We start from the raw sequence: 25,792 nt of genomic DNA on the forward strand, positions 1-25,792 counted from the left end.
GTAGGAACATACATGTGGGCTGTCACTCAAAGTCATTCCCCCAGACATAGCCCGGTGCCAAGCCATCTGGGTTGCGGGGGTGGCCTGGCATTAAACAAAGCAAAAAAGGAGCTGTTTCGGTCTACTTTAACCTATCACATTTGAAGAGAACTTCTGCTTTTCAGGCAATTGATGAGGTAATGTTATGATTGCTGATAATCTCCAAGTGTAATTCACATTGTCATCATTAGAAAGCAAATGTACAGTTATTAAGACTAGCGAGCCATGATAGCATGGTCTCTTGCAAAAGCCATTGTGAGCATTCCTTTCACTCCCTTCAGCTTTCTTTAAAAGCTCTGAAAGCATCGGCTAGAACAGCAGGAGCCTGTCCAGTTTTAAAGCTAAGGCTTGTTTTCTACTCTGAGCCTAATCTTGCCCTCTCCTTTAAAAGGACCTTCAAAGGTCCTTCCTGTGTGTGGTCCAGGGAATTGCTTCCTCTGACCAAAGGCATTCAAGGAGGTCATTTTTCATGGATGCGATCCAGACCACATAGAAGTGAATCATGTTCTGAAAATCCCCCATATTATTTTTTGTCACATGCTAGCACCACAGCAGTTTGCCTTACACACTTCAGACTAGGATCCTTTGAAACCCTACTTGGTAAGCACCAACTGCATGGGAGGAAACTGAGAAGGGACAGGCCCACGCAGGAATGTATTTGCTGGAAGTATCAATGGCTAGTTGGGCTTGCAAGAAGGTCTCAAATGATTAATGGGAATTGAAGTTTTCCTTACAAAACCAGCCAGACCATAGCCCATTTCTATGTGGAGAAAACTCTCAAGGTGTTTTGGGTTTCTGAAAAGAATAGGGAGGGTCACGCACTCACACGTAGTGTGCAAGGGGTGGCATTGATACATGTGTGCAACCAAGGCAAAGTTGCTGTTCACATAGAGGATGTGTGGGGCAGCGCCTTCCCCCAGGACCATGTTATTACTTTGTTCAAAGCTGGGATTCAAAAAAAAAAGTCACAGGGCACCAGACATGATGGAGGGGCCTGGATCTTGTGATTCCTGTAAGCCCATGATGCCTCTAAGCTGTTCAAGCAAGAACTGGGAGCTTTGGGACTGACAGTCTGCAAATGATTTAATTTGGGTCACTGGGGTTCTGTAAGAAACCCACTTGGGTACTGTTGACTAGAGTGCAGGAGCCCCCGCAATTGGTGCGATCCAGGCATGTAATAATTCTGAGCTAGTAGCTCAAGCTACCAGGCACATAGGCACACCTGCTGTGACAAGACAAGTATGTCTGTGCTGGTGTCCTCTCGGAGCCCTACCGAAGCCCCAGAGCCTGGAAATGTGCATGCTTGGGGGCACCGATGACCCCTTCAATGGAGAAATAAGCTGAGACAGATTAGCAGGTTCAGGTGCTTTTGACATCTGGGCTGCTTGGAGATACCAAGCAGCGGCAGCCATGTTAGTATTTAGAGCTAGAGCCCTTTTTCATAGAGAGCGTTCACCCCTCATCCCAGTATCTTCGGACGGAGCAGTATGCTGAGTCCATTAGCTGGCCCACTCAAGTACACTAAGAAAGAAAGCTCACAGGTGCTGGGCAACCCATTTTCTTCTAAAAGCAACAGCTCTTAGCAATTCCATGACAATCCCCATGGAGTCAGAGCTAGGGGCAGTGTACAGAGCCCAGGAGCTCTGAGGTCCATCACAGTTGGTGCTATATCCATGTATGTGGCCCAAAACTCTTGCCCTGTGGAGATATGATGTTGCATGGAATGGGAAGAGAGCAAAGAATGGGGCTCCAGGGAGAACAGGCTTTGCTAGGAGAAGGGCAGGGAAGCCAGGCCCCAGCTTCTACTGGGGGTTCCCATCACTGCCATCATTTTGGAGCTCCACAGGAGGCAAAGATTCAAAGCCATACAACTCATCTGTGATGGCAGTCAAATACTGTGGAGAGTGTCATTGTCACTTAGTAAAATGTGGAGCACTTCTTTTTCTGTAGGCAGCTCAGAACTCTGGTCCGTGGGATCTCTGGCAGGAGGGTAGGCCTGAAGGCCCCGTGCATCTGCTTGTCTAAACCAATGTGAGATTAAGAGCTGTACTGCCTAGAATTTCATGCTGGAGCACATGCTTGGAGTCCTGCTGGATCACAAGCTCAGAGTCTGTCTTTTCTATTAAATGTTAATTTTTTTTTTTTTACACTAACTTCTCAGTCTCTGGCTGGTTGCTGATGCACAGTGTTATATTATCCAACCGGGCTGAACTGCAGACTATTTGGCTAATGATTTTATGTTAAAATGACAATCCTTTAAAGTGACCTTGCCAAGAACCTTGTCATGCCAATGGGACCCTTTTTACAGAGTAATGGTATTACTCTGATGAAGGGTAAGAACAGAAATCATTCTTCTGGCCTGAAGACATTTGGTTTTGACCTGCTAACTCTGTTTTTCTTCTCCCTAAAGAGGCATTATGAATAATAACTTGTAGTCAATGGGGAAAGTTTTTGTTTGCAAACTGATTTTAATTTGAAGTGTGAGATCCTTTTATGATACAGCAATTGTTATTGAAGGGGAAAGTGGATGGGCTAGCATGCCCCCAGCACTGGGACCTTCTAGCCTCAGCAGAACCTTACAGATCTTCACTCTAGCAAACTGCAAGTCCACAACGGAAATGCATTTACACCTTTAGTGGAATCTGGTATCAAAGCCAGATTCAGAGAAATTTTTGCCAGTATAATTTCCTGCATTGAGTCCAGGACAGCTTGAGTTTGTTGGACTTCATTGTGCCCAGCTTTTCTGTAAGGCGAGTGAGGATCTTATTAGGCCTGGTAGTTAATGATGTTGTTGCTAGATTATAGGGTTTGGGGGTTATTGATGAGGGTGTTTATTAAGATTGCCCCACCTGTGCTCAAAGCGTTGGATGGCTACTCCTGTATTGTAGAGCAGCAAATATCTGCATAAACGATGCCCTGCTCTTACCAAGCAAATGGGCAAGCCTTCTGCCACCTCTGAAACTTCATTGCACCTTAAACAAGCACCAGAGCACATGCAGTTGGTGTATGAGGCTGCTTCGCTTCCTTTCCTCTAACTTCAGCATGATATAAATTGAGACTCCCCATGTTTGGTCATCCAGCTAGTGAACTTCAAGCAGATGGACTTTTTCTATTGGGAAAATGTCCAAGTGGGCCAAAGCTACAGAGCTCCCATGGACCAGTTCTTGGCTACACTGCAAGAACTTAGAACTTAGCCTTATCCACAGGTGCAGGTTCAAACCAGGACTAATGTCATCCCAGCATGGCCAACCCCATGAGACTGAAAGATTGTTTCCATATACCCATAAGACCATCCAGAAGAAGCATCTTCATCCCTGCAATGTAGGGGACCATTAGCAGTATAAAAGGTTTGGTCTTTCTGTTGCATTCCAAGGACATAGCAATGACTCACTGTAGTAGCAGCTCCCTTGAAAAACCAGGCAGGTGACACTGCCAGAGTTGTGACTGAGTACAGAAGTTGGGACCCATCTTGAATAAGACCTGTTCTCCCTTTTAGCCATGGACATGAAATCCACCTTCCACCCCTTCTACCCCCCAAAGATTGTGTGTGTTGGAGTGACCATGGTGTCAGTGATGTGATGACAGAAGTTTGCCAGCCTCTAGCAAGTTTTGGCACCTGCTCAGAATGGCTCCACTGATAGTCTCACCCTCAAAACCAGGTCTGTGTGTTCCTGCAGCAGTTTGATCACAGGCACTGCAGATCTCAGTGGCAATGTCAGGCTGAGAAGGAAGCTTCTTTGATCCATGTGAAAAAGGGTCCCAGAAGAACAGCCTGGACAATGTTCTTCCAGACTGAATGGACCAAGATGAACCTTGTGATGTTTGCAGAGTGGTTCCCTGCAAATCACCAGTCTCCCAAGACAAAGGTGGACCACACTAATGCAGGTGGTCAGGTCTAGCATCTACTTCAAAGGGAGAGAGGTAGAACACAGTATGCCCCAACCAGGCTCCCTAACAGTTGGGGCTGCAGAGGACTTACAGTATAAAGCTGACTGTGCTGGCTCAGTGTCCACTAGAGAGACAAAAAATAGATCATAGCTGGAGCAGGGCTGTGAATCCCCCTGGAGAGTTTCCAGTAAAGGCAGAGCAGACGTGCGGAGCATTATCTCTCCCTCGTCTCATGTTCAGTAGCTTGGAGCTATAATGGAAATGCCATTAGCTTGGCTTGGCTGGCTTGCTTTTATGGTCTCATGTTGCAGTTTGTCCCTGGATACTGAATGCACAGGCCATTTGAAAATGGAATCATCTTCCTACTGCTGAGCTCTAAAGTTGTTCTGGGCAAGTACAGAAAGCACAAAGGCACTAGGAGAGCCTGAGGTATCACAGGGGGTGGGAGTGCCGCTTTTTCCTCCTGCAGCACATGCTCAAACTACGTTGCTACAGGTGGAAACCACCAGCCAGGGCAGGCAGACCTCTGTGTGTATGTGTGAGAGACTGCCAACTTTCAGGCTGTGCATGAATGAAACCCAGACAGGTTCAGACCGGAGAGCTCAAAACCAAGTGATTTCCTGCACCCAGGGGCATTCTGCCAAAGCCAGAGGAACAAAGCGAGAGCTTTGCACTCTGCAGTCTGCACCAGGACCGGACCTCCACATTCTGCTGCCCTAGGCAGATTGCTGTCTGCACTCTTCTGCCCAGCCACTCCCAGCCCCTTTTGCATTCAGCTGCACATTGTCACCCTTTGGCTGTAAGCTCTATAGTCAATCATTTTGAAAAGCAAACATACCCTTCCTGGAGCTTTCCTGGCCCAGTAGTAGTCCCGCATCTTGTAAACAAACTAATCTAGGGGTTAGCACAAATCACAGCTCCTGAGGTCACTGCATCCTGAACCCCTTGAGGAATGCTTCAGCCCTGGGCATGTTACAGACACGGCTCTTGTTGCTATGCTGGGTGATCTCCACCTGTCCCGATCATATTAGACACCATCTGTCTTCAGACTGTTAGGCTTCCCTGTGCCCATTAGCCCTACTGATGATAATATCTGCAGCCCATACCAACACATAACCAGTAATGGGGTTTGTTTTGGCAGGGGGAGGGGAGAAGCCATTTCTCAAGGGTCTCCCATGGACCTGCCCTTCATTCAGAGCTGTTTAGAGTCTTTATTGATGAACTTGGAGACAATATAAAATCATTGTTTGGTAAAGTTTGCAGATGACACAAAGATCAGTGCAGTGGCAAATAATAACGAAGGCAATTCAATGAGCTGAACTGAGTGGTAAGCACAACTCAAACAACCTGCATGTTAATGCAGCCACGGGTCATATATCTAGGAACAAATAACATTGCTTATAAGATGGAGACTATTCTGGAGAGCAGAGATTGAAGGATTATGCTGGAAACCAGCCACACGTGCACTCCCACTGCATGGCTGTGTAAACAGGAGCATACAGAGCAGAAAGGTGTTACTGGCTCTGTACATGGCCTTGCTGAGACCACAGCTGCATCCATTTCTGCTGTCCACCCTTCCAAGAAGCAAGTGAAGAAGTGGGAAGAATTGTTGCCAGAACAGTCTGCCAGCTGGAAAACTTGCCTGACAGTGAGGGACTGAAGGGGAGCAATGCGTGTGGTTTCAGAGAACATAAAGGCTAAGAAGTGACTTTATCACAAGCCGTAGGTATCCACAAGTGGAGAAGGTTCCTGCTATAGGAGGGCACTAACTGGGAGATAAAGGCATAACAAGATCCAGCAGCTGGCAGATGAACTCGGAGAAACTGAAACTGGAAATAAGATGCCATTTTTGAACAGTAAAAGTAATTAATTGCTGGAACAGATAATCAGGGAACCTCACAGATCCCTATCCCTTGGAGTCTGTAAATTAACAATGAGCATCTGAATAGTCACTCTGTAGCTCAGCTACATTAGAAGGACTTGATGTGGGGATCGCTGACAGGGATTTTCTGGCCTGTGTCCTGTAGATAGGGGTAGCTGAGCCCTGGTCCTTTGTGCCCTTGAAATCCTCAAAGGAATCACCGAACTCTTAGGTCCACTCTCAAGGAGCTGCCAGGTGAATGGGAGTGCTCCAAAGGGCAAAGTTCTTCCTCTTGCATCAACCCACAGAGCTCCCACCTGCTGATCATGAATTGATTCCCAAGCAGGGTGTCCTTCTGGTCTCTGTGGTGCATCTGGGGACTTGCAGAGGCAAAGCTGTGAAATGTGTCCCCTTCTGCCTTGGCAAGTGCCCCATCTCATCAGGAGAATCCAGGTATGTGAGACCTCTGTGCTCCATTCATGTAACTCACCGGGCTACAGGCAGGAATGGAGCCATGTACCATGAAGATGCTCCAGCTGGTACAAAACACCTCAAGCCCATTTCTGGTGCTCACTAAGAGCATATCACTTTGGCCTATTGAGAAGCGCCAGGCATAGGGAAGCTCTCAGGTGGCACCTTCTAATGCATATTAGAATTATAGACAATGAGGGCTGGAAGGGACCTCAGGAGGTCACATCTAGTCCAGCCCTCTGCTCAAAGCAGGACCAGCCCCAGCTAGATCATCCCAGCCAAGGCTGTATTTAGCCAGGCCTTAAAAACCTCCAAGGATGGAAAGTCCACCACCTCTCTGGGTAACCTGTTCCAGTGCTTTACTATCCTCCTCATGAGAAAGCTTTTCCTAATATCTAACTTCAACTCCCCTTGCTGCAACTTGAGCCCATTGCTCCTTGTTCTGTCATCTGCCATCACTGAGAACAGTCCAGCTCCATCCTCTTTGGAACCACCCTGCAGGGAGTGGAAGGCTACCTGCAGCTCTTCAACCAGTGTTAGAGCAGTGAAGGGGTTCCTCTCACTGCCCCCAGCTGACTGCGGTCCCCGGGCGAGAATTGGTGGAGTGCACATGCACTCTCAATCCACCTCTCCGATCCTCTGCCCTGGGAGTAGAAGGGCAGTTGGTCTAGGAGTGCTTAGGCTTCAGTGTCCCATTGGAGAGCTCTCCTTTGACAGGGGTTTCCCTGTAGAGCAGATCTTGCTGTTCCCTCCCACCTGAGCAACCCAGGGTAGCCAGAGTAAGCCTGCGCTTGTGGGCTGAGATGTCCCATTTGAGAAAAGTTGGTTTCAATCCTCTTCTCCAACCTGCTCCCCCAGCTTTCTGCAGGGGACTGTCAGTGATCCAGCTCTTGGGGCCAGAGTCCCCTGAACCCTGCAGACTGAGGACAATAGTGATGCTGTGCATCCATACTGGTTTTGGAAGAGAGAATCTTTCACAGCTACAGCAGGATCCGGTCTGACCAGAAAATGAGCAGAACGTACCATGCACAGAAAATAAGCATTTGTCTTCCATCTCTCCTAGTTTTCCACCTCTCCCTCCCTCTGTATCCCCTTCTTCCTTGCAGCCTCTCCATCCACTATAGAGAAACCAAAGCACCTTCCCAAGCAGAGCTGCGTTAGCCTCCTCTAGGCTATTACAAGCTGCACATTTTTTTTAAACCCTGCCTTTAAAAATCCTTCCAGAATAACATCAGCATTTCATCCCCCACACCATGTTAGCTTTGGTTTGAGAGTTCAGACAAGACAATGTGTCTCTGTCTTTGTCAAGTGTGAACAGCCGCGGGCTTGGAAAAGAAATCAGATGCTAGAGATGAGCAGAGTCGGCATTCCAGCTTGCCCAGGCAGGGCTTGGGTCACGTGGAGCACTGAACAGCAGCTGTAATTCACCTGTCTGATTAGCAAAAGAGTCAGATCTTCGCAAGCCCAGTACAAGGATATGCTGACTGGATAGAACTGCAAGGCACTGTGCTGCACAGCCCTTTTCTCGCATGGTTCCCAGAGCTGCCATTATACCCAATTCTGAAGGACACGATCGCTGAAATCACTTACAGCTGGGCTGGACGAAGCCACTGAGAGTCAAATGAAGTAGGGAATGCAGTGGAGAACTGCCTAGAGTGTTTCCGTCACCCATTCTAGGGTGTGGACTCACTGCCAAAAAGTGGGCCTTCAAACATGAAAGCAAGTTCACTTCTAGGTCCCAATCCTCCAGGCCTGATTCTCTCCTGCTTTGTGTTGTCCCCATGGTGCGAGGCACAACTGTTCTGACTGGGTTGAATGATATATCTGTTTCATGGTCCCTTTGCACAGATGTAGTTGGCTTCACAGGGCCAGGAGACTTGCTCAGGTGTGTTAGGGGGTAAGGAGCATCATGGGCAGCTTCCCATCGTCATGCATCCAGCAGTAGCCACTTTTCTGTGCCGCCAGGACTGGAGGGACCACTTCTTCCAAGGACTCATGGGAGTGGAGCTCTGTGGACCAGGCCACAGAAAAAGCCAGGTGTTAGATGCAGCATAATCTGTGATGGTAGTGCCTGTTAGCACTCCCAAGCATCTCATGGAGCTTTGACCTTAGTGGAAAGGTGTATTGATGCATCACGGACACTGAGGACTTGGAGGCTCCCATACTTTGCCAGTTCTGATCGATATGTAGCAGAGGAATGTACTTTCCTTGCTGCTTGAGGGGACATGGAGTATCTCACAGGGAGCAGGGCACCTCTAAGAAGCGATTCTGTAGGAGAGAGCAGCAGTCAAGGTGCCTCTTCCATTGGCCCAGAAAGCAATTCCATGTGCTAACTGAATGCCGGGGCTGGGTAGAGACCAAGAAACACAAAGGCCTGATCAGATACTTTCACAGCAGTAAAGTCACACAAGCCCATCATGGTCATCTCCTTGGACACGCACACACAGGCCAGAAAGCCTCCCCAGTGACTCCTTCTAGCCACTGGCTCCTGTTCTGCCTTTACCTTCTAGGTTACAGAGTCCTCTGCTGTCAGAGACCTCTCCAAGGAGGTACCTTGTGATCACAGTCAAGTTACCCCTCCACTTAATCTTTGACAAATGAAAGAGCTGGAGCTTTTTTAGTTTCTCTCTGACAGGTGGGTTTCCTGATGGCCGGTCACTCTTGTAGCTTTTCACTCGGCCCCTCCCAGTTTTTCATCATTCCCTCTGACACTCAAACTGAACGCCATATTCCTTCCACGCTCTCACCAGCACCCCGGGCAGAGACAAAGCCACTTGGCCACACTTTATGGACACCCCTTGTAAGTCTTGTTGCTGTGAGCTCATGTTCAGCTGGATTCCACTGTGACACCCAAGTCTTCAGAGGCTGTGGTTTCTAGGTGTTGGCCCTCATGCTGTACGTGTGGCTGACATACTCTGTTCCCAGATAAAAAGAGTGATGGGAGAAAACCAGGAGGGAATGAGAAAGAGCCAAGAAAGAGCAAGATAAAGGTTTTGATATCGATTGGCTGAGTCACCCAAAAAGGAGTCCTGTCTTTATTTTTCTTTCTCCAGCAGCTATTTTTTTTCTTGCCAAGCTAACTTTGCCTTTGTTTGCCCTGCACATGTACTTGGGCACATGCAACTTGGAGAACTCTCCCAACCTCCAAGCTCTGCAACCTACATTGGCTACCTGCAGACATTTGCTGTCCTGCATCAGGGCCTGAGTCCATTGTGCTTTTTGGTGCTGGGTGGGTGCAGAGGCAGCTGACAAGGGAGCTTCTGGAACCAAATCACACCCCAGCATAAATTGCTGCAGCCTGGGGTTGCTCTGGGCAGGTCTGCGCCATCACAGTGGACGGTTTGGTGCTCCAGGGGGATCGAGCACATCTCACCAACCCCATGGGCGCACTCCAAACCCTGAAGTACATCAGTGACAGCGCTTCAGGGTCATTTTTTCAAGCCCTTCATCTCCAGCAGGCCTGAGAGCAGATGATGTACCTCTGGGTTTGGTATGTGCCTGTGGACATGCTGAGCTCCCTCAGTGCTGGGACCTGCTACCATGGCAGTGGGCCAATCTCCAGTCCATCTCCTCATACCTCTGCTTTGCTCCAGCATGTGAGGGAGACAGCATGTGCTTATGGACAGCCGCGTGCTGTGTCTGACTCAGGGGTAATTGTGGGTAGATCTTTTTGAAAAGGGGGTGCAGATGGTGAGGTGCATCATCATGTACAACACAACACATTTTTCTCCAGCTAAGAAGAAACTAGAAGCTGTAGTAATATTGCATGGGGCATAGGCCTGGATTATTCAGTTTAAGATTGAAGTAAAAATAAGTAGAACTTCATTGGGACAAGCTAAGAACAAGCTGCAAGGCTGTGAAATAGGAGCTTCAGTACCAGGAGCAGGGAGCAGACAGCAGCACTGCAGAACAAAGGGCAACCCGATTGCTAGGTACAAGACTATTAAAAGGAAGAGAGGGTCGTTAACACCTGGCAAATGAAGAGTTTAGAAGGGATGACGTAGATGACAGTGAGCCATGAAGTCAAGCAACTCCCTCAGTGCTGCCTAACCTGAAATACTGCTGCCACTGCCAGGCAGTTGGCTTTAAGCTTTGGGTGGATCAGGAATCAAAGGGGGATGCAACTGTAGCACTGCACCCCCCAGGGTCTGCCTCTGGGGGTAATTTTCTCTACTGCAGTGCTATAATGGCCCCAGTACCACAGGGGCTAGTGTGGGGGAGTGCTCTTCCTTCCCTGCAAATGGGAAGGTGGTGGGGTTAGTCCAGACACAGGTTGTAGCAAATTCTTTCTCTCTCTGTATGCTGAGCTCCCAGAGACCATCCCAACTCACTCATGGCTTTAAATGAAGTGAACATTTGTACATACTCCCTCACAGAATTTGCCTGGCTCTGCTGTGGACTCCTGGATTTTTCTAAAAGAAGAGAGCTGCTGTCCTCAGCATCCAGGCTATATTCCAGTGTAAGTTACCTACAGGCTATGGACTGTGCCTGGGCCAAGCTTTCTTCTTCACCACCTGTCCCTGTAGTGCAGCGACAGTGGCTGTTGAGTTCCCCCTCCCATTAGGTGTCTGTGAACAACAGAACCAATGTGCAGCTAACCATGCTGAAAAGTGCCTTGCTTTCATTAGTGAGTGGGTATGGGTAGTAATGAGTGACAGTATTTCATGCAGGACCCGAGGACGAGTAGAAAGCTGCTTCTGGAGCAGGTGTCCAGCTGGGGCCAGTGCTGGGCCTGGAGCAGGCAGTGTCATACCCTGCATCGCATCTTTGCCTTTCTTTCCTCCCAGACCTCAGTGACCAGCTCCTGGAAGTGGTGGGTCTCGAGGGGGCAATGGAGATGGGGCAGATCTACACTGGACTGAAGAGTGCCGGCAAGAGACTGGCTCAGTGTTCAGCCGTCACCATCAGGTACCTGCCCAAGCCCCCAGCACCTGCCTGAACTTGTTTTGTACCTCTGAGTTTGTTAAAACATAATAATAGAAACATGACAGTGTCACCACACTTGTCTGTGCTCTAAGCCCTGCTTCCCACCCCAGTCTGTCCCCCGGCTCCAACACATCTGTTTGACCGGTGTGATTTATCTGAGCACTTGTACAGCACCTTGCACAGGAGGCTCCTGGCCCATCACTGCAGTTCCCAGGCACGTCTGCCATATAAGTAACCATGACAGTGTTTAGCGTGAGCCCTGTCTCTTGCTCCTCGTGCTGCCTCCCCCAGCTGGTCACAGAGCCCCTCCATATTTGTTGTGAGCATTTGAAGTTACAGCTACTGAGAAGCTCCACAAGAAGCCATTCTTCTCCCTTTACTTGTAAAACCATTTTGCATCATATTCCCCAGGCCCCTGCTCCCTTCCTGGTTCTCAATGACTATTTGGAGGCACTTGTGGGTGTTTTTGTGTTAGCTGCTAGCTAGTTTTCTGTGCAACTCAGTGCGTCCCTTGGCCCCACACAGTGGCATAGGTCAGGTCCTGAAGGTCTCAGGTTGTGGGTAAAGATACTGGCAGGCAAAGAGAGCAGGTGTTTTACAGCACATCTCCTGCTAGCGGGTAACTGCCCCTGTGCGCGCTCTCCCCCAGCCATACAGGAAAGCTAAGGGGGACTGTCATTGAGGGCCAAGTTATTATGACTTCGCGGGGTAAGAGCCCATCACCAGGCAGCTTCCATGAGGTAGCAAATGTGCTTATGATCCTCACCTTCATTTATCTCAATAACTCAAGGTAATCTGCACCTGTTTTTGCAGCCATTGGACAAAACCTGTGTTGGAGTCAGTGGGCCTTTGGCTGCTAGGATGGAGCCTGTGCTGTGGGCAGACTCCAGGAGTTGCCTGTGCATGTTCAGTCTCCCCTTTCCTGCTTCCCATCAATAAATAGCTCTTTGTGCGAGGCCATCATTATCTCTGCCTTGCCCATACCTCTCCTTCCCTTGGTACAAAGGGATGTGGAAATGCAGCTCGTTATCTCAGGCCTCCGATTCATTGGTGCTGTTGTCTCCCTCTGCCCGTCCTAGGGCAGGAGCTACGAGGACTGGCTTAGATCTTTGACCCGTCTCCTCAGAGCCAGACGCCTTGGCCCTTTTCCAGAGGGAGGGTGGTTTGCTCCACCTGTAGCAGCACAGGATTCCTCAGCCTTCCTTCGCGCTCCTGGATTTCACTCCTTCCTAAAACAACTAAGACATCTCCCCATAGCTTAACACCCCCCCCAACTGTACTTCCCCATAGCCCCAGATCCCAGCATCTGCCCCATTCAATTGAATCCCATACACCTTCCCCTCTGTAGGCTTAAATCCTAGTTCTCCCACCCTTCACGACCAAGCCAGGCCCTGTGCTCTGGGTGCCCCTCATCCATGCAACCCCATGGGATGTTATGGTCTCTGTAGTGTCTCATCCCACATGGGCATCAGAGCCAGTAGTAGGATGAAGGGCATTCAGGTGGGGGCTGGGACAGAGTGGAAAAAAACTGGGCAAGAGAGAGACTGTTGTTCAGAGAAAGTGATTGGACACAGTAGTTTCATAAAACGTGGTGGGTTATCAGCTACCCTCACCAGCATGATGCCTCAGGTCCAAGGCGTAGCAGCCGTCGCTGTGACTTACGTACCTCCAAGAGCACCAAGTGTGTGGCACGAGCAATTGCCTGAGTAGCCCATGTGTTCCCAAAGGGCTCGTACAGGAGATGTGTCTGATCGCTGTACAGTGTCCAGCCCCTACCTGCTCCTGTGTCGTGTTCACCCCATGTCTTGTCTGTTTGCGGGTTCCAGGACAACTAAGCTGCTGCCCATGCAGGTGGACGGGGAGCCCTGGATGCAGCCGCCCTGCACCGTGAGTATCCGAGGGGCAGCAGCAGGGGTGGAGGGACAGGGTCCCACATTGACAGTGGCTGCCGGTGCTTTGGTTATCTTTTCTGTGAGGGAATTTGTGACGTGGCGGAGGTTCCCAGCAAAGTCCTCCTAGGTTACACTGTGTGACTGCATCTTTCTCTCATGCCCATGGATACAAGCCCCTCAGGCCTGAGCACCATGAAGCTGCCGCACGTCCCAAGGCTATGAGAGATCAGCTGGGATTACATTTTAAAAAACAAAGGAAGATCTAAGGTGTGACCGACCAACAGTCCCAGGGCCCTTGCATTCGAAGCAGGGCTCTCTATGGTGCCCGAGGCCGAAGCCTGGGGTACAGTTGTGGGGGGTCTCCAGTGGGGCCTGGGACCCCGCACACCTGGGTCTTCTGGAATCTCTTCCTCCTACTGCTCGGGATAGTGGAATACGTAGGCTGACCACAGACACCTGGTCATGGTCTATGTCTCTGGGTTGGGTTGGATGACCATATTCTTTTTAGTGAAATCCGACTAGGCAGATCTGTAAATGAGCCATGGCAGACTCTTTCCTCCCCTGGGACCAGCCCCAGCTGGGAGTGCCACCCCAGAAGGGCTGTGTGGACGCAGTGCTCGCCCTGAGCAGCCTGCCCAGACCTGGCTGTGTCCCCTCACCCTCTCGATCCCCGCAGGGGGCAAGATTCATTGCCAGTGCCATCCAGCCCCCTCCCCCCGAGGCACTGGCCCCCGCTTGTGTGAACAGGAACGCCGTGGCCCATCCTGCCTGCACAGCAGTGTCCGGCTCTCCTCCCCACACCATACCATCAAGCCTCTGAATCCACAGCAATGCCTCTGAGCTTCCTGGTGGGTGGCACCAGAGCCTGGCAACCTGCTATTTTTGTCCCTGCCGCATGTTAGACTCACTGCAGCGACTGCACTAGAGATTGCAGAGATGACTGTCACCAGATTTCACAGCAGTGCCTGGGGAATGGGCTCTGGCTGCTTCAGTCTCTGGCTCAGGGGGAAGTGGAGCCAAACCGAGTGCAAGTTGGAGTGTCCCTAGCAAAGGCCCCGGAAAGATTCAAAGCAGCCCCAGAGACCCCATAGTTCATGGTCTGGGGGCCTGCTGGTGGCATGCAAACAGACCAGCCAGGCAGGGCATTTCTGTCCTACTCAGAAGAACCTGGCTGCATGCTCTGGTAAATGGAACAGGGGTGGAGGGTGTAGCCGTGTTAGTCTAAGGACATAGGCAGACAAGGTTCTTCGGGTGAATCTGATATCTTTTATTAGACCAACTTCAATAGTTGGAAAAAAATTTTTAGCAAGCTTTTGGGTTTAAAAACGCTTCATCAGGCTGAGAAAGTCTCTCGCAGTTGGTGCAGAGACTTTCTCAGCCTGCAACTGCAACTGCAGAGACTTCCCATCAGCACACACCAAGACAATGACTTGAGTGCGAGTCTGAAGAAGGTTCGAGCTGCCTGGCCTCAGTCGTTAGTCACGCTGTGCGCAGGGTGTGTCGTGTGCTCCCCTTGCTGCTCCTTCCACAGAAGATGTGAGACTGGTAGAGCTCTCAGCTCCCAAACCCAGGTCTTGAGCTCAGCTCCCAGCAGGGCAGGTCGCTAGTCCAGTCTCTGCCAGGCCAGGTGGTGGTTGTCATGTTATCTCAGGTAATAGAGACCCTGTGCCTAAAATGGCAGGGTACCTGCAGGGAAGTAGCCGGTCAGATGTTCTCTGCTTCACAGGTTAACTATTCATTTGTTTTCTCTCTCTCTCTCTCCCTCCCTCTCTCTTTAGATAAAAATCACCCACAAAAGCCAAGTGCCAATGTTGCTGGGCCCACCCCAGAAGAGCAGCTTCTTCTTTCTGAGGAGAAGAAACCGAACTCGAGACTAATGTGTACCCGAGCAGAGAACTCCGGTTCAGAAGCAGTGGTTCTGCATCCTGATGGCAACTGTCGCAACAAAACCCAGTGGATTAGAAACCTTCATCTCTCCTGATTTCCTTACTTCTCTTTCTTCTGTGGAAACCTCAGATCAGAGGCAGCATCTTGAACACTTGATGGGAAACAGCATTGCCGGTCGCAGGATGCGACCACTGGAAATGGGACGTGGTCTGCAGTTTTACACACTTGCGCACATGTACACGCACACACTCACAACACTGCAGGCAGGCAGAGCATGGGTAGTTTAAAAAGACATTTTCCCCAACATTTCTGAAACTGAGGAGGGGAAATAAAATCTCTGGGACCCACAGAAAAGATTTGTCCATGGCGAAGCTTGGGATCTTTCAAGACGATCCTCAGTGAATGTCAGCCTTCTTCAACTGGGCCCAAAGTGAACAAACAAAGGCAGCTTGCAACTGATGAAGTATAATATCTGGCATGATGCTGCAGAGGATAGTTGGCTTCTGTCCTTTTATTTAAATAACTTACCCCCTACCAAGGCACAGAGGGAACATGGAAGCCAGGCTTCACTTATTTATTTTTTAGTCCTGTCAGATGACGCTGTGTTTGGCTGCACTGTCCCTGTGGTCACCGAATCCTACACATTCAAAAGGCTATTTATTTTCTTAGCATAGAGAACACTGAGGAGAGGAGCTGGGAGGCTGGCCGTCGTCTCTCAAACAGTTGTAATAACATGCTTCCAACCCCCTCAACTAGCTTTTCTTTGAAAAAACAGAAGCGAGGTTGTTATTCAGAGGCAAGCGATCCTTGGAAAGAGGGAGCCAGAAGGGATGGGGGCGGCTGCAAAAGAGAGAGACCTTTCTTTGGGTACAGAGAACAAACTCAGGGTAAACTGAGTGTCTCTGCTTGGGATGTGTAATGACTCGAACCTGGTCCTTTCAGCACAGCTGCCTGCCTCTGTGGGACCCTGAATCGCTGAGTCCAATTTTGGACCTCCAAATCTGTGTTTTTATTTATATATTTATTTAACAAATGCCTTTCTTGCTTTTTTTTTTTAAATAAGAAAGAGTTCGACAAGAATGAAATTTCTCCCTTCTTGTTGGCTGTTCTGAGTAAGGAGAAAACCCAGCTGCCCTTTCACGAGATTTGATTTAGTTCACTGACACCCAGCCCAAGCCAGATTTTGGATGGAACGTGGTTACCTCCATGTGCAGTATCATCACAACCAGCAGCAGGCACCTGAATGGCTTTAGAAGGTGCACGAAGCCTGGGGATGAAACCAAAGCAAGCCCAGAGCTAGCCCGGCAGAAAGCTGTTTGCTTTCTAAAGCCTGACTTTGCAGGGGAGAAATGTAATGAGTTCACCCCAAAGGGAGCCAAGCAACCCAAAGTTGGGTGTGTGTGATTCTGACACAGGAGCTACCTGTTTCTATACCTCCCAGCTCTGGAGATCTGCTGTCAAGTCTTAGTTCTTCTCTGTTAGTCTCCTTCTACTCTGTGGTGGGGTTGGTAGATAGGCAGAGTCCTGCTGGGCAGAGCTGTGGGAGGGAAGCTTCCTCAATATCTGACTGTCCTGCTCTCGCTAGCACATGGACAAGTAAGGGCAGACACTCGGGCACAGCCAGGAGAGAACTGGTAGTGCCCAGTGAAAGCATGTGGGCCTGGCCTTCTCCAAGTGTTTCTTGGCTATAGGGCAACATCAGGCTCTGTCTGACTATGCTGCGACTCACGGCTCTCTGCAGCAGTGTCTGGCACTGGTTCTAGCCATTACATTGTGAGACAGTGCCAGCAAGGGGCTTGTGTTGCCACAGCTCCAGAAAAGAGCAGGGAGAGCCAGTTGCTGCTGGGAGCCGGGATACCACACTTGTCCCTGGTGTGCAAGCGTCTTCCTTAGTTGCCCCCGCACGGAGTAGCTAAGTGGAATCTTCCTCTTCCTTAAAATTGTGGGAAAGGGCAAAAGCCATCAATCCTGAGGCGTGTCCCTGTCCCAGCCAAGTACATGGGAAGAGGAGGAGTTCCTGCCTAGGGAAAACACTTTAAATAAGCTAGGAAAGCAGGAAGGCACCACTGGGCATTGCATGAATCCATCTGCATGGTTACAGAGAGATGCACTGCAGTAGCTGGCCAGGGAGCTCTCTGCCTCTTCTGGGAAGTGGTGCTTTCTAGTTCCCTCCACGCTGGTAAAATGCTCCTGAACATGACTTGGTGTTTTTGAGGGGAAGAGGAGAGGAGAGGAGGGCAAAAGGAAGAGAAAATAACCCAACTCTTGCTCCTGAGCAGTTGTGCTGCTTTTGTGGTGATGGGTGTGAACAGAAGTGGGAGAGGGGACACGTTCCTTGCAAAGTGATGGCCCTGGGGAGGAAGCAGTCAGCGCCGTTCTGGTTTGGAATGAAAATGGACTTTCTTTGGAATTCTGCTAACTAGTTGCCTGGGTGGTTTCCCCACGGCCTCCACAGGGTGACCTTACATTGAACCAAGTGTCCTGATGGTCCAGGAGCAGAAGACCCCTGCTAGGTTTTCATGGTGATGTACGCCGCACAAGCAGCTCCCGAGGTTTCCCCATTCTAAGGTAAAAAGGTCCTATTCCAGCCTCTCCTCATATATAAACTGTTTTTTTGCACATGCAACTCTGAACGTCTCCGATTTATTGTCTCTGGAGACCCTACTTCAGAGAAGTGACTTGGGACAAGTGCACCAGGCTGATGGAGTTTAGGCACGGGTCCAAACGGAGGTTGTTTTTCACACAGGCTGTTCATCTACCACCTCACCCCAGCTTAATGGGATCCTCCCGGGGCCTCTCTCAGCCCTCCGTGGTGTTCAGTCCAGGACAAGCCACTTCTTGCCGATTGCTTTGTCTAGCAAAGAAATGTGCCAGCAAGTTGAAGCCACTGCCCTCGCTCCCTGTGAAAGGTCTCTGAGGCAAGGAGGGCCAGGGTCTCCCTGAGAGCAGCACAGACCTTGCTTGTGGGCAGGCTCAAAATACCTGTAGATGGACTCTGCAAAATGCAGCTGATGGGTGGTAGTAACACAGCCTGAATATCTTGATCCGCTTTCCTCCCAGAGGACAACCAACAGGCTCCATTCCTGATCTAGGCTGGAACGCCGCTGATAAGGGTCAAGGGCAGATGAGGAGTCTATATACTGTGAGAAGACTCCACAGGCTTCTTCATGACTGGACCACAAAGAGCTGAGATTCTGGACACAATGAACTCTGTTGCCAATGTTGGGTAGCAACCTGCTGAGCTTAAGCCATGAGTTGCGTGCCAAACAAAGGGAGGTGCTGGCAATCTCTGTTAGTGCAGGATGTCACCCCAGCCAGGAAAGGCACCGCTGTAAATCCTGGACTGTGGAATAAAGCTCCCCCAGCTGGAATGCAGACAGATATGGGTAGCCAGAGACCACAGCCCCTTTCCTACTCCCAGGAGGCTGAGTTGCACAGACACTGAGATGGCAGTCTGAGCTCATGGACCTCTGCACTGTAACCAGCAAACAGCAGGAAGAATGTCACTGAGCCGTCTGGGTAACCCAGCTATGCCCAAACTATCCCAATGGTGTGCTGGGTGAGGCTGTGATAGCAGGAGCAAGACTATGAAAAACCTAACTGATGCCATTTGCTGACTTTGCCCCAGGCACTCTGGCTGTCTCCCTTCTCACTTTGATGGTTGCAGGGTATCTGGGTATGCAGGGCACTGGACCATGAGGAGCAGAGCTCATGTGCCAAGCGTGGAAACAGCATGTGGGTGCAGGGAAAGCAGTGAACTGATACAGCCTGTGAGTTGCTGCTAATACATGTGGATTGAAGCCATGTGCGGCTTGGCTGGCCCAGCTGGGCTGTGAACACGGGCATTCCCTAGACAGTCCGAAGAGAGGCAGAGCCATAGTGAACAGAAGGAGCGAGCCTGGAATCATTCCCCACTCTCCAGCATCTCCCCCCGTCTGGTCACCAGCGGAGTAAGCTTCTTTCCCCTGTCCCAAGCCTCTCCTCCCCATCTCCAGGCTTGGAGCATAGTGGAAGTTGCTGATTTTCTGCCTGCCAGACAACACTATCTCTACTTCTTCCCAAATCAGGCTTCCCTCCACAGTGTGCTGTACTGAGCAAGGAAGCCAGGAGCTAGAGGGCCACTGGTCACTGCTCAGAAGACACCAAAGCAGCTCCAAGAAGCTGGACAGCAACACTTCCAGGGGAAGGGGCTTTCTCCTCCCCTCCTTCTATAGCCATGGAGCAGATGAACACCGGGTGGTGGTTCATTTCTTTCCCATGTTACCTTCTCCTGGCCATACCAGGGAACACCAGCTGGGGAGAACAGCAGTGCCAGGCTCCTCAGCAAATAGCAGTGTGAGAGGAAGAAGTATTAGCAGTGCAGATGGGTGATTGCCATCATTAGGTTTCAGAGTCAGAATGCAATGGACCCGATGAGGGCAATTTGTCCTTCTCCAAGGTGCGCTGATGCTGCAGTGATGGGTAAACTAAAACTGAAACGACGCACTTGCACTTCAAGTGGCAGATGGCACTGCAGGGGTCTGCTTCTGAGCTTATCCACACTGGCAGAAATGGGTGTATTAAACTGAAAAGCCCCATAAATAGGTGGCAGTAAAATCATTCATCTTTCCCTCACTGGAGGCCTGACGGGTGCAGCAAAGGGAAAGGACATTTCTTGGATCAGCAGGATGTCAACTGGCTTCCAGAGGCCCTTTGGCTGGGATGAGCAAGATGCCTTTTTCTTCTTTCATCCCCGGGCAGGTGGGTTTCCATTCTGAAAGGACAGCTAAAGGGGCCTGTCCATGATGCACCAAGAGAGGTAACATTGTTACCAGATGGAGATGCATGAGATGCATGCAAGGAGACAGCAGCAAACACAGCCCCAGAGATGCTTGCACAACCTGAGCCCAGCCAACCCTGCAAGACAGGAAGGGGGCAGTCTGAGAAAATGAAGAGCAGACAGGCATCACCAGAGTGGAAGAAGATAGATCCACTGGGCTGCAGCAGAGCCACTCAGATGAAGTGGGTGGCTCTGCAGTCTTCTGGATACCAGAGCAAGAGATGTTCCCTTACCTCCTAAAGAAGCTTGGGGATGTCCTTTCATTGTGGTCCTCACAATGAGCAAACTACATGAGCAAATAGACTGAAGCATAGTGTTATCTGTCTAGCATGAGGCCTGGTGACCTATGCCACCCTACAAGACTCATGCCTGGAGACCAGCTGAGCAGGACGTGGGTAGGGGAGAGAGGAGGGTGTGACCTGAGCCAGCCTTCCAGCAGCCAGGCTCCAGGTACACAGCTGGAAGCAAAGTGAGCCGAGTCAGTTCAGTGGGTTTTGAAAGGGGAGCATCTCCTCTGATATGGTATAGTCTCCTTGGCTGAGTACTACAGTAGAAGATAAAGCTACTCTCCAGCTGAAGTTGAGAGACATTAACTAACCTTGTCTTGGGCATATACCAAAATCCAAGGGGTACAGGTAACAGGCAGTGTAGACTGGAAATACTGATATGTTGGGAGAGTGACGTAAAGGGCATGGCTAGACCTGCCAGAGAGGGTCTCACTGCACTAATGGAAGGGATTGTTCCAGAGGACAGTGGTGGAGAGGTGACTCCATATTTCCATGTATTTGCCCTGCCAGCAAGGTATGAGGTGGTGAGAATGAGGGGAGAAGCAGGATGTTACAGACAAGGGAAAACCACAGGAAAATCGAACACTGATGCTGGTGACCCCTATGGCTCTGAAAGTGCCATGGAGAGAGGCAAGGACACTGCGTGTGATGCCAATCTCAAGCTGCTGACCACGGGGAGGCGAAAGACCCCTCCACAGGAAATGGAAACTAGATCTACAGATCAGTGTGACGGGGAGATGACGAGGGAATCCTCTAATGTCCTACCAAGCCCTGACAACTACTCCTCACCTGTCCTGGAGAGGCAGGAGGTAAAGCAGAATTTGGAGGAAAAAGCTAAGATATGAACCCTCCAAAAACCAGGAGGAGCAACCATGGCAGCTTTCATCTGGTATTGCATCTCACTTAAAGCTGTGGTCAAACAGCAGAGCAAAGATTAATCATGCAGTCCACCCTTCTCAGAAGTGGCACCACTTGTGAATAAAAGGTCCATTTCTTTCCCTTCCTGCTACAGCACAGAAACAACACCTCAGCAACCAATCTACAGGCCCTTTCACTGGCTGTCAAATACCACTCAGGCCAGAGAGGGTTCAAAAGGAGAAATCTAAGAACCCAACCCATCTCAAAATCCTGAGCCCCAAGCACCATGTACAGAGCACCAGCTGTGCCAGGCAGACTCGACTGCTTTGGAATGGAAAAGCAGAAAATGAGTGACTAAGAGAATGCATCGGGTGTCTGGACTTTTGTAAAGCGTCTTAGTCAGTGTTCCCTGAAATCTTAATTGAGAAAGATCATTCCAATTCATTCGGATTTAGGAACTGTCCCATGGGCTGGGAGCTGCCTGGGGGACACTCAATAACAGCTAATGCTTAATGGCAATGTATAGAGTCTGGGGGGAGATGTTCTGTGAGTCAGATGTCCAGACTGACCAGACTGGAGAGGGTTGCAAAGACCAAGGAGGCCAGAGAAGCAATACCATGGGAAATGTAAGCAGGGGATGAAATGCATTCATCTGGCAAGAACATACTCTGATATGCAGGAGGAAGAATTGTTGCTTGAATGCACATGGGAAACAATCATGTCCAAAGAGACTGACTGCAGAGGTAATGTGTAATGTGGGGTCTCCAAATTATAAAGGAGCTAGCAATTGATGGGGAAATGTTTCTGAAAAAAACAAGAGCCAGTTTCCTCCTGTGCTACGGTTGCGAGGGCCTACTTGGAGTTGCATCATGGATGAGACTGGCCCACTGCATGAGAGCAACAAGCATTTTCTAGCTTTCTGCACATCATGCCCCAGATCAAGGAGGGAACAATCCTTTTCTGTGACACTGAAGGGGCTTTTATGAAAATAGTGCTGTACAGGCGTAGGGCAATAGAGAAAAAGCTGGGAAGGGTGCAACTATAGAACATGGCGTGAATTGGGAGGAAGGAAGGACAAAATCTGTTCCATAGGCACGGGGAACAAAGGAGGCATGTGACACTCATTGCCATGGTGGGTGAACCCCAAGGAGGCAGAAGGGGTGTTGAGACTCAGCTCTTCCATCTCTAGATTTTTTTCTGTGGAATGGGAACAGCTTCATAATTCGGAGGCAGTTGCTCCCTCCCCTTGCTTGCCTGATGGCTTGTGCAAGAGAGGTGCAGCTCCTGCTGCAGCACTTTGTCATCAACAGTTTCCAGCGGGTTCTCCCCAGAGCAGAGCTGGGGGCTATACCAGCTTCTCCAGAATATGGTGTGTTTGGTCTGCAGGCTGCCTGCAGAGAGAGCCAGAGACTATCACAACCTGGAAGTATGTATTAGGAATGACCTAGACACTCCAAAGGCCAGACAGAGCGCAGAGAGCTCTGGTGAGAGAACTGAGGCCAGTCATATCATGCATGGTTGGCATGATCGCTCATTGTTGCTGCTTAAGCAGTAAAACATTTAAGCACATGTTGCACTCAGTGGGAATTAAATACTTGAACTCTTTGCCAGGTCAGGATCCAGGAGCAGTTGTTTGACCCAAACCCATGGAATTTTAAGGGGCTTCATTTTTGGAATCTACACTTGTTCAGTGCCCAAGCAAAAGAGCCTCAACCCTCACCCCAGGCAGGGTCTCCTATTTCTGACCTGGTTCCAGCAGCACTGGGCATGGTTTCTTTTAGAGAGGTGAAAGGCGGGAGGCTTGACAGCTTATGTGCAGACACAGGTAGTGGATTGTGCATATCATGATGATGGCTAACATCAAGCTTTTCAGTCACTTGGCATGATATGGGGGTGGGGGAATTATCACCACTGGGACCAGACAGACTGAATTGCATATCTGATATAAGACGGTGGAAGTATAGGCTGGGATTGCCAAAGGAGCCCTGTGGGGTAAGGCTCTCAGGTCCCACTCAACATCATTCCCATCAGCCTCCTTTAATGCAAGCCAGTCCTTCGGAGTGCCAGTCATGCAAGGGTTTTCCAAGACATAAAACCAGCTGTGTCACTTGCCTGACATTAAGCATAGCTTGGCTGGCTGAAGGGATCTGGCCCATAGCATCCCCTGCTACCAGCACACACCCCGGATTACTGTAAGACTGTTTGAAATGATTTGAAGCATTTGTTACAATGTAATTGCATGCACAGATTCGTAGGGAAGAACAATGTAAATAGCTAATGCAAATAGCCCAGGGATTTTGCTAAGCAACTGAGTAAGTGGAAAATAGCATCTGATTTTCCAACCATGCAGGCTCTGTGACCAGATGAGAACACTGATCAGTGGCTCGGTAGCATGTTGGCAGTGTGTAAATACATTTTACTTTTATCCAGACACTGATATTTGTAAATTAGTAGCAGACAAGCGCGTATAGTACCAGTGCCGAAATAAACATGTTAATTACCATGAAATATTAACAATACTTTTCTCTCCAAATCCCCTCCCGGATGTTACGAATGGCTGCAGCTGTAATACTTGCTCCTCTGAAAGTGTTAAAGAAAAAGGAAACTCTAGCCTTTTTTGCCTGTAAGTGCTCCTGGTGGGGTAAAAGACCTTCTCCGTTTAATGCGTATGATGAAAACATATGAGATCACTGGGGCTTATATAAGCAGATTTGGCACTCTTCCCCAGTTGGCATGGGCTGTAAATTATCATTTTAAAGTGTGACTATGGTCTGAAAAGTGCCTGTGTAAAAATAGCAACTTTTTATTCCACAGCCCTGCCCCTTGTGTGTGCTCAGAGTTGATGTGCTCATAACCCCAAGCAAAAAATAAGTGTTTGCTACTTTTTCCTTCAATTATCCCAGCAGAGCCCAACGCCATTTGGAGAGGGTGAGCTGAAGTCTATTTTGGCTCAGGCATTGTCAACAGAATTGTTAGCTGAGTTCCAGCTGTAGAATCTCTGGCTGGGGGTGTTTTGGGAGCCAGGAAGAGCTCAGCTTGATCTCTGCGCCCTGGCTGAGCTCAGGAGCTGGCAGAGAGACAAACCGGCCTTTTATTTGTCAATGGAGCACATGTGCTGGGGATGTCATGGGGGCACAACAGACGCGGAGCTCCACAAAGTCATTCAAAGAGGGGAAAGGTGCCCGTTCCTCAGGTCACGGGGCATTCAGCTGGTTCAATAGACCCCACTTCTTTGAAGCCACTGCAGGGGAGTGCGTCCTTTGTGGCTGCAATTGGGGCTAGTGTCCATGCGATAAATGGAAGTTCACCTGCTTCTTCTAGCCAAGAACTGGAAAGGAAATTACGGGACGGTAGAAAGTGAGTAGAGCTAGTGTCAACTGTTAGTGTAAAATGGGCACGAGCCATCAGCAGGAGGGGCCTGGTCTGGGGAATGGCTCTGGGCTGAACCCTGGTCCTGAGTTCCCCTTGAGGCTGCTTCCTTTCTAACCCAATGTCCCAAGCAGGGGAGGCTGCGCTCGGCTCGTCCCTCTGCACTCACTCCTGAAGCGGGCCTGAAAGCAGGTGCCAGGGGTGGCCCCAGAGTGACTTTGTCCATGCACTCCCACATTTGATGGGTGCCTTTGGGTGCGAATGCGGGGTGGGCTTGGCAGCAACCCAGCAGGAACAGGCCCTGTGTATTTCTGAAGGGGATTCATGCTGTGGTGCTGTGCTGGTCTTTGTGGGTCAGGCTCCCTCAGCATAGCTCCCCAGGGCTGTGAGCAGGTGAAGGCCATCACCCTCGCTGACAGCACCTCAGGGATGGAGCCGGTGGCAGGACACAGGCCCTGGGCCCCCACTTCTGCCCTGCTCCTGTTACTTTCCCTTATGACACCCTCCATGCTTTTCTCCTTCCCTCCCTGCATCTCCTGTCTCCGCTCCCTGTCACGTCTCCTCCTCCTCTCCCCCATATGCCAGCATGGGGCCGGGATGCAGCAAAGCTCAGTGCATAGGCCGTAGGGCTTCCCCATGGGGAAAGGAGGGAGTCTAGCAACCCCAGCCCTCAGATGGCTGTGCTTTCTGCCTCTGCACGTGGCACACAGCAGACTCCTTTCAACAACTCCTTGCCCAGCCGTCTCCCTCCAATGCCCTCTGCCCAGGCTGTCCATGTATTATGGAGCCTGATGTGGCCCTGGCCAGGCCCCTGTGCTCCCACAGAGCTGGAGAGTGGCACTGCTAATCTCCAGCATGCCAAGAAGCCTGTTGTAATTTAAAGATATGGCTGTTTCCCACACTTGGGACAGACATGCCTGCCTTTTGAGGAGGGCACATGGCTTAGAGGGAGCCATATTGACCCCTGCCTCTTGAGACTGCCCCCCCTGCCATGAGGGGCACCAAAGGGATGGAGCTGCCTCATGCCCACCACAGACCACCCCCAATGCACAGGGAGGGCTCCTTGCACGAGCCTGCAGCCAGGGCCCTCACCGTTCCCCTCCCCTGCAGGCTCCTCTGTCCCAGCCAGTGCTGGGGCAACAGAAACCCCTTGCTGGGAGAGCAAGACACCAGCCAAGCTGTCCATTTTAACTAGAGCTGGGCCAGTGCTGGTGACAGAGGTTCAGGTGTGTAAACAGGCATGGGGCACCCCCACACGGGCAGCACATCCTTCTAACGGCATTGCGTGGCTCCCAGACAGCTGAGTAACCCAGTTCCCCACCATTGCCAGTATCCTATTGAGCTTGGCCTGCCCTCCCTCTCCCAGCCCTCTCCCCCCCTGCATACGCTGTTGTGGCTCCCTGCATGGAACGGCGTGGATCTGTAACGTAGCACATGTTTATATGTAAATCCTGACTTATGTGGTTTTACATCAAATAAAGGCAATAATGCAGCA

General features: G+C 50.3%; 1 protein-coding gene across 1 annotated transcript in view; it reads left to right on the forward strand.

Moving 5' to 3' along the window:
* The window catches only part of LOC102572496 (diacylglycerol kinase beta), a 138,436-nt gene extending 112,644 nt beyond the window's left edge, over nt 1–25,792 (forward strand). The window contains exons 23-25 of the mRNA XM_019489894.2: nt 11,047–11,167; nt 13,012–13,072; nt 14,856–25,792. Of these exons, the coding sequence (XP_019345439.1) occupies nt 11,047–11,167; nt 13,012–13,072; nt 14,856–14,954 (281 nt within the window). The 3' untranslated portion in view covers nt 14,955–25,792. The remainder of the gene's footprint in view (nt 1–11,046; nt 11,168–13,011; nt 13,073–14,855) is intronic.

Source organism: Alligator mississippiensis, chromosome 7 (genome assembly GCF_030867095.1).
Source record: "Alligator mississippiensis isolate rAllMis1 chromosome 7, rAllMis1, whole genome shotgun sequence".
Taxonomy (NCBI): domain Eukaryota; kingdom Metazoa; phylum Chordata; order Crocodylia; family Alligatoridae; genus Alligator; species Alligator mississippiensis.